The following is an 8,594-nucleotide window of genomic DNA, read 5'->3' as shown; positions in this document are numbered from 1 at the left end:
CTGGCGTTGCTGTGAGCTGTGGTGTAGGTTGCAGACGCGGCTCGGATCCGGAATTGTTGCGACTGTGGCATAGGCCGGTGGCTACAGCTCTGATTAGACCCCTAGCCTGGGAACCTCCATATGCCGTGGGAAGCGGCCCTAAAAAAGGCAAAAAGACAAATAAATAAATAAATAAAATAATGTGCATTTTTACATCAGCTAAAGCAGTTGCGATCCTTGTTATGTTGGTTCTTTCCTTACTGGTTTTCTCAGCTGTACAACCAGTGCCACATCTGTCCTCTTCGGCCTCACTGCTTTCCCGCTTCAAGTCTGGAAGGACACCAGGTACCTCCAGAAGGGTCAGATCATTTTTCCGTAACAAGCAGGATTAATGAATTCCGGATAATGCTATAATACAAGGGAACCGCATCGCTTCTTCCAGGTTGGCAACAAGCAATCACAGGAGGCTGCACCCAGTTTTTAAAGGCTTTATTGGTAAATACGCCTCAGGGAAGACCCATCCTACTGCTTCCAAGTCCATGGAATGAAGAGCTGTGTCTCAGGACACATCAGGCCGTGCCAAAGGGGACTGATGCTCTGTCCACCTCTTATTCATAGATCCAGTCAAAAGCACAAGACTTGTACTCAACCAATTCTTCGGGCTTAAACCACAGGCTGATTTCTTTCTCAGCGCTTTTTACTGAATCACTGCCATGAATGATGTTCCTAAGAAGGAGAACAGTTGACCAGTTACCACATTTTAAAGTACAAAAGTCTGGAGTTCCCGTCATGGCTTGGTGGTTAAAGAACCCAACGTATATCCACGAAGACGCAGGTTCGATCCCTGGCCTTGCTCAGTGGGTTAAAGATCCAGCATTGCCGTGAGCTGTGGTGTAGGTTGCAGACACGGCTCAGATCCCATGTGGCTGTGGCTGTGGCTGTGGCTCTGGTGTAGGCCGGTGGCTACAGCTCCAATTTGACCCCTAGCCTGGGAACCTCCATATGCTGCGAGTGTGGCCCTTAAAAAAAAAAAGACAAAGTGCAAAAGTCTGTATAATGGATAAAGAGAGCTTCAGCCAACTGTCTCCTGAAGCAGGAGACTACCCCAAAGTATTTTCTCTTTAAAGCCACTTTAAAACTATAAAAGTACTTCATCCAAAAGCATCTCTCGGTTCAGTGTTATCATGCTTCCATGTTTTCAAAACAGTGCTTGTGCCCAAGACTGCCATGCCACTAAACATCCCTTCTCAAATTCTGAAAAACACAGGACTGGCCAGACCAAAACCCAAACAAGATGTAACATATTCATTTTCAAGGGCCATTTCTGCTGCATTTTCTTACAACAATAATTTGTAAAGCCCAACTAAGACGGTCCTGCTTACTGACAAATCCTTTATTCCATTTCAATTGTGTAACTGTAAAATTTTGGTAGAGATTTTGTATCAGTGAGGGTACCAAAAGGCTAATAGTGACACACCGTTGACACAGCGCCACTCAGGGCAGAGCCAAGGGATCCCTCCCTCCCTTGCCTCATTCTTCACATGTTCTGCTGTGTCACACAGGAACCTACCATAGGCAGCTCCTTTGTGCAGTGTCTTGGCTAAAACATTAAGTAACCTAGAGAAGTAACTGCTTAAGAACACTTTCATCGGATGATAATTACTACCTAATCTAAAAGTTCAAATTTTTCTAAAATTGGAATATGCCAAAAATGTCTTAATCTTAATTAACTGGCTTTGAGGAAAAGTCATTAGTGCCCCTCGGAACTCACCTGCCAACTTGAATGCAGAAGTCCCCGCGAATGGTGCCTGGCTTAGAATCCGCTGGGTTGGTCTCTCCAAGCATCACTCGGCCTGTCTTCACTACATTCAGCCCCTCCCAGACCTTGACGGCAGAAGAAATGGCATCAGTTCTGCCACTCAGGACCATTAAAAACATGTCTCCTTCCCATCGTGGCTCGGCAGAAAGGAATCCGACTAGGAACCATGAGGTTGCGGGTTCGGTCCCTGGCCTCAGTGGGTTAAGGATCGGGCATTGCCGTGAGCTGTGGTGTAGGTCACAGACGTGGCTTAGATCTGGCATTGCTATGGCTGTGGCATAGACTGGCAGCTGTAGCTCAGATTGGACCCCTAGCCTGGGAACATCCATATGCCACGAGTGTGGCCCTAAAAAGCAAAAACAAAAACAAAAACAACAACAAAATGTCTCCTTACCTAGTAGCACACATCAATCAAATTAGTGACATGATCATCAGATAACCTCAGTAGTAGTAAGAGGACAGTATAGAATTTTCTTTTTTATTTTTTTTCGTCTTTTTAGGGCCACACCCGTGGCATATGAAGGTTCCCAGCCTAGGGGTCTAATCAGAGCTGTTGCTGCCCATCTATGCACAGCCACAGCAAGGCGGGATCCAAGCTGCATCTGCAGCCTACACCACAGCTCGTGGCAACGCCAGATCCTTAACTCACTGAGCAAGGCCAGGGATCGAACCCGTGTCCTCATGGATACTAGTTGGGTTCATTAAGCCACGATGTGGTTCACTGAGCCATGACAGGAACTCCTAAGTGGCCAATATAAAATAAATACTCCATGTTCAGAGTTCCCACCATGGCACAGCAGGTTAAGGATCTTGCGTTGCCACAGCTATGGCTCGGATTCAGTGTCTAGCCCAGGAATTCCCTTATGTCAAAGGATCGGCCATAAAGTGGAAAAAATAAAATACGCCGAGCTGCAACCCAAGTGTACTGCTAGAATACAGAGATAAAGTCTGCCCAACCCGGGGGCTTCCTAGTCTAGCTGAAACAGAGATTAACAAGACTGAAGGACTCTCATGCACCCACAAACTCTTAAATAATGATGAAAGGGTATGGAGTTCCCGCTATGGCTCATTGGAAATGAAGCTGACTAGTATCCATGAAGATGCGGGTTCAATCCCTGGCCTTGCTCAGTGGGTTAAGGATCCGGGCGATGCCGTGAGCTGTGGTGTAGGTCGCAGATGCGGCGCAGATCCTGATCCCTCATTCCTGTGGCTGTGGCATTAGGCCAGCGGCTACAGCTCAGATTAAACCTCTAGCCTGCAAACCTCCATATGCTGTGGGTGCGGCCCTAAAAAGCACACACACACAAAAAAAGTGATGAAAGAAAGAAAAGTGACCAGACTGGTACAGGAGCAGTGAGCAGGGCATCCCAGAAGACTATTAGAGCAAGAGATGGCAAAGAGTGACATGAAAAAGGAAAGTGTGTTCCAGGGAAGAGCAAAAAGGAGAAGAGGTCATCCTTAGGGAACAGGAAGTAGGTCTTCTTTCTCAACAATTTCACTGCCTCCCTGTTATATCCTCTGCTTCTATTCACTTCATTTCCAATTGGACATTAATGCCACAGGAAGAAATAAACCACTTCATTTCTAGCACAATATTGAAGAAAAATTTTTGTAAGATCTGATTCTTGCTTTCTTTTTCGTCCCAAGCTCCCAGCTACCCTATAAACTAACTCCAATAAAGAATTTGGGAGTTCCCATTGTGGTGCAGGAGAAGCAAATCCGGCTGGTAACCATGAGGTTGCAGGTTTGATCCCTGGCCTTGCTCAGTGGGTTAAGGATCCAGCATTGCTGTGAGCTGTGGTGTAGGTTGCAGATGCAGCTCGGATCCTGCATTGCTGTGGCTGTGGTGTAGACTGACAGCTGTAGCTCTGATTTGACCCCTAACTTGGGGACCTCCATATGCTGTGGGTGCGGCCCTAAAAAGACAGACAAAAAAAAAAAAAAAAGCCCCCCCCAAAAAAGAGAAAATTTGGAGTATCTAAGGAAGATGTCTTTTTTTTCTTTTTTTTGTCTTTTTGCCTTTTCTAGGGCTGCTCCCTCGGCATATGGAGTTCCCAGGCTAGGGGTCGAATCGGAGCTGTAGCCACCAGCCTACACCAGAGCCACAGCAACACAGGATCTGAGCCGTGTCTGCGACCTACACCACAGCTCACGGCAATGCCAGATCCTTAACCCACTGAGCAAGGCCAGGGATCGAACCCGCAACCTCATGGTTCCTATTCTGATTCGTTAACCACTGAGCCACAAAGGGAACTCCAGGAAGATGTCTAAAAGGGACATGCAGACATGAAGCACACCCACTAACCTGTCAGCAAACCCAGTAATCTTATTTTCCTTAGTGCCCCCTTCCCTAGCACCAGCACTTACCATGGCCACAACTGGCCCTGAGCCCATGTACTTCACCAGCCCCGGGAAGAAGGGCCGGTCTTTCAGGTCAATGTAGTGCTGCTTCAGGAGTTCCTCAGAGGCCTGGCATTGAAGAGGAGGTGCCAATTAGGAAATAAATTTAAAAGGCCCAAAGAGGGCCCTACCCCATCCTCACAAACCCCCGCCCCCAACCACCACCATTCTATAACAGGGTAGGTTCTCTAAAAGCCCTGATTTTAGCCAGGATTCATAAGGTGTGGTTTTGCTTTTTATAATCCCATCCAGGAGCTCCCGCTGTGACACAACGGGATCAGCAGCATCTCTGAGGCACTGGGATTCAGGATGGATCCCTGGCCTGGCACAGTGCATTAAGGATCGCACTTTATGCCGTAGCTGCAGCTGGGATCTGATCCCTGGCCTGGGAGCTCCATATGCTGCAAGGCAGCCAAAAATGAAAAAAGTCGGTGGTTTGAGGATCTAGATTTAGGAAGTTAACTGTTGGCTGGAATCAAAGGAAATATGGCAGCAGCCATATCGAACCCTCTGGCCCACACTGCCCTTTTAAACATTTCAGACTTGAACTGAGAACCACCTCTTCACTGATGAGTTTAGTTTAAATTTCAGTTCTTATTTATCCCTGACGGGTCCGGATCCAAGCCCCAATTTTAATGTGGAAAATAAAGTTACTGCCCTAAGCCAACGAGAGCCTGCAGAAAATGAGCAGAAGAAAGGGCGCCCCCCTGAAAACCTCAAGCCTCTCAAGAGTTGCAAGCTAAAGCACAAAAGGATTCCACCCTCCAGCCCCAGCCTGGGTGGACCCGCGTGGGCCCGAGGCTCAGGCCTTCGCCACTCCCTGCTGCCCCCCTGCGGCTCACGGCCCAACGCAGCCGCGGGAAGGAAGCAGCCCCGGGGCCCGAGTCACGTTACCTCCGCTTAACCTTCCAAGGGCGTCTTTCCCCCCCCGGGCTGCGAGGAAGGGTCAGTGGGGCCGAGGCACCCTGGGGAGGGGATCCAGGGCAAAGAGGTTCTCGCAGGGGCGAAATCATTCAAGGCTGGGGGGGGAGTCTCTGACTGGGAAAAAAGACCCGCATCGCCACTGGGGTAAGAAGAACCACCCGCGACCCTGCGGCCGCAGGGGCAGGGGAGCGGGGCATATACCTGAAGGAACTTCAAGGCAACGAGGCGGAATCCCTTCTGCTCGAAGCGCTTGATGATCTCGCCCACGAGACCGCGCTGGACGCCGTCCGGCTTGACCGCGATGAAGGTGCGCTCCGCGTGGGCCATGGTCCTGCAAGCGGCAGGTGCATTCAGGACCCCGCGGCAGGGCCCACACAGGCCGCACCGGGGCCCCAGACCCGGGCCCCGAGGCCACGTGGCACCCGCCCCCGCCCGCAGACGCTTCTGCGGGGACACGTGGCCTCCCGGAGGCCGCCGCCCTGCCGCCGCCCCTCAGCCAACCCGGGCGCCAGCGGAGGGGACGCGGCAGGGGCCCCGAGAGGAAGGCCGGGCCTGCGGGGCCGAGCGGGGGGGGGGGGGGGGGCTGCGGCCCGGGACCGGCCGGCCACGGCGCGAGCGGAAAGGGGCCCGAGGGCGGGAAGGCGAAGGAGCCGCTACCTTACCGGTTGGAGGGCGGACTGCGAGCGGCGGTGGAGAAGTGAGCGGAGACCTGAGAGCGGAGGGACCCCCCGCGGCCTGGAGCCCGCGGAGGAGGGGCCCACCGCGGCCACACCCCGGACGGCCCGCCGCCCAACCCGCGAGGCGGGAGGCGGCCGGACGACTCTGTCCTCGCCCCGGGTTTGCGGAAGAAGCCGGGGAGGGCTCCTGGGCCAGGAAGTGGTTTCCTCTCCACCTGGACGTGCCGCCGCAGGGCCGCGGGCGTCCAATCCAACTCCTTTCCAAATTGCCTCCCATCGCGCGCTCGCACGAAAACCTGTCCCGCTCTCGAGGCCGCATCCCGGCCGGTACCTTCTGCTTTCCCCCTCCGCCGAGCACCCAGAGCTAAGCTCTCTCGCCTCCCGCTCAGGCACCACAGGTCCTTATTCTACCTGTGAAATCCAGTTTCCCCTTTCCCTCCTCTCTGCTGGAGCCCTGCTTCTAGCCCTCCACCTCCCTCATCGAACCGGCAGCCTCTCAGTGCGCCTCAACCTCACATCTTTGGCAAGGAACCTCCCTCAGAAGGCTTCTCAAACACTATCTGACCCCTCGGCCCTGCTCTGATGACTCATCCTGCCTGGAGATGGCATGAATGCTCATTTAGCAAAATACCCAGTGATTTCCACAGAGTGCCCGGCTCCGTGCTGCCTGTCTCCCCACCCACTTTCCCAGCCCAATTTCGCTGCCCTGTTCCCACTCAGAAATGATGATCTCTGCCCCAGTATTATCCTGCGGTCAGATTATCCAGTTCAGCCTGAGATACACCCTTGACTAGATGCTAGATTCTCATAGAAATCAGGCCTGACAGGAGTTCCTGTCGTGGCGCAGTGGTTAACGAATCCGACTAGGAACCATGAGGTTGCGCGTTCGTTCCCGGCCTTGCTCAGTGGGTTAAGGATCCGGCGTGGCCGTGAGCTGTGGTGTAGGTCGCAGACGCGGCTCGGATCCCGCGTTGCTGTGGCTCTGGCATAGGCCTGTGGCTGCAGCTCCGATTAGACCCCTAGCCTGGGAACCTCCATATGCTGCTGGAGCGGCCCTAGAAAAGGCAAAAATACAAAAAAGAAAGAAAGAAAGAAAGAAATCAGCCCTGACATATGTTTGCAGACAATCTCTGTCTCCTCTCTGCCTGCAAACCACTAGCTACGCTTCGGTGGTACCCAGCTTCCCTGGAGGAGCCAGCAAGCCCATCCTCTCAGTATGTGTCCTGACCCCTGTACAGCAGTGTTTGTAGCCTGAGATGAGCAGAGCCCCAGTGTCTCTATTCTCAGGGCAGTGAGCTGACCACAGGAATCCTGGGTCATCCCCCTAGCAGTCCTGGCACCCCGCCGATAACCTGTGTTGGATGACATGGCTCTATTACCCCTTGCAGGCTTTTCAGACTTCTAGTGTAGGGCCTTAAATGAAACCACAGTACACCTGCAGTCTTCATTCCAAAGCAGGGACACCCGGTGTTCCCTTGGGCCTCAATCTGCAGTACACTTTTATTGGGGCTTCCTTTTTAGAGTTATCACATGTTGAGAGTAGACATTCCACTGGCTCTTTCCCTGCAGAGCTTTGTGTCTCTTGTCGCTAATACCACCTTGTGGTACAGCCAGTCGAAGCCCTCTGCCTTTCACCTCTCCTTTCCTTCCTGAGAAGACTGTCCTTAACTGGAGAAGGTATAACCCTCCTGCCTTGCTGCACATATACTCCTTCTCCTCCGAGTTCTGGTTCTCTACCTCAGCCCCTCTCCCCCTTTTTATGGCATTTTAGGGCCGCACCTGCAGCATGTGGAGGTTCCCAGCCTAGGAGTTGAATCAGAGTTGCAGCTGCCGGCCTACCCCACAGCCACGGCAACATCAGATCTGAGCCACATCTGCAACCCACACCATGGCTCATGGCAACGCTGGATTCTTAACCCACTGAGCGAGGCCAGGGACTGAATGCGAAACCCCATGGTTCCTAGTTGGATTCGTTTCTGCCACTACACGATGGGAACTCCTCAGCCCCTAATCTTTGAGTGAAACAGAAATGAACTTAAGTCCTCAGCTGCCCCCCCCCCCAAAAAAGCCCCTCCCATTGGGGGAAATCCTTTCACAATGTATACTTATGTCATCATGTTGTACACTTTAAATATCTAACAGTTTTGGAGTTCCCTTCGTTGCACAGGGAAACGAATCTGACTAGGAACCATGAGATTGAGGGTTCAATCCCTGGCCTCGCTCAGCAGGTCAAGGATCCCAATGTTGCCCTGAGCCTCAGTGTTGGTCGCAGACGCGGCTCAGATCTGGTGTTGCTGTGGCTGTGGTGTAGGCCTGTGGCTATAGCTCCGATTAGACCCCTAGCCTGGGAACCTCCATATGCCGCAAATGCAGCCCTAAAAAGACAAAAGAAAAAAAATCTAACAGTTTTATGTGTCAAGTATACAGCAATAAAACTGGGGCAGGGAGTTCCTGTCGTGGCGCAGTGGTTAACGAATCCGACTAAGAACCATGAGGTTGCGGGTTCGATCCCTGGCCTTGCTTAGTGAGTTAAGGATCCGGCGTTGCCGTGAGCTGTAGTGTAGGTTGCAAACTCGGGTCGGATCCCGCATTGCTGTGGCTCTGGCGTAGGCCGGTGGCTACAGCTCCGATTCGACCCCTAGCCTGGGAATCTCCATATGCCTCGGGAGTGGCCCAAGTAATGGCAAAAAGACAAAAAAAAAAAAAAAACTGGGGTGGGGAGGGGGGATCCCAGCAGTTACATAGAGGTGGTGATGGGTGATGGTGCAGGTTCTGATCCTTGAGGTGCTCCAGGG

The 8,594-nt window shown here is 52.4% G+C and overlaps 1 protein-coding gene across 1 annotated transcript; it reads right to left on the bottom strand.

Annotated features, from left to right (window-relative positions):
- Positions 1-453: 453 nt before the first annotated feature.
- Positions 454-5,933, bottom strand: NME2 (NME/NM23 nucleoside diphosphate kinase 2). Its single transcript, XM_047757563.1, has 5 exons — positions 5,785-5,933; positions 5,324-5,453; positions 4,166-4,267; positions 1,751-1,863; positions 454-705 (listed from the first exon to the last, which is right to left on the bottom strand). Exons 2-5 carry the CDS (start codon positions 5,447-5,449, stop codon positions 588-590), a joined length of 459 nt encoding a protein of 152 aa, XP_047613519.1. The 5' UTR covers positions 5,450-5,453; positions 5,785-5,933; the 3' UTR covers positions 454-587.
- Between the last annotated feature and the right edge of the window lie 2,661 nt (positions 5,934-8,594).

Source organism: Phacochoerus africanus, chromosome 14 (assembly GCF_016906955.1).
Source record: "Phacochoerus africanus isolate WHEZ1 chromosome 14, ROS_Pafr_v1, whole genome shotgun sequence".
Taxonomy (NCBI): domain Eukaryota; kingdom Metazoa; phylum Chordata; class Mammalia; order Artiodactyla; family Suidae; genus Phacochoerus; species Phacochoerus africanus.
This window is presented reverse-complemented; position numbering and strand designations above follow the sequence as displayed.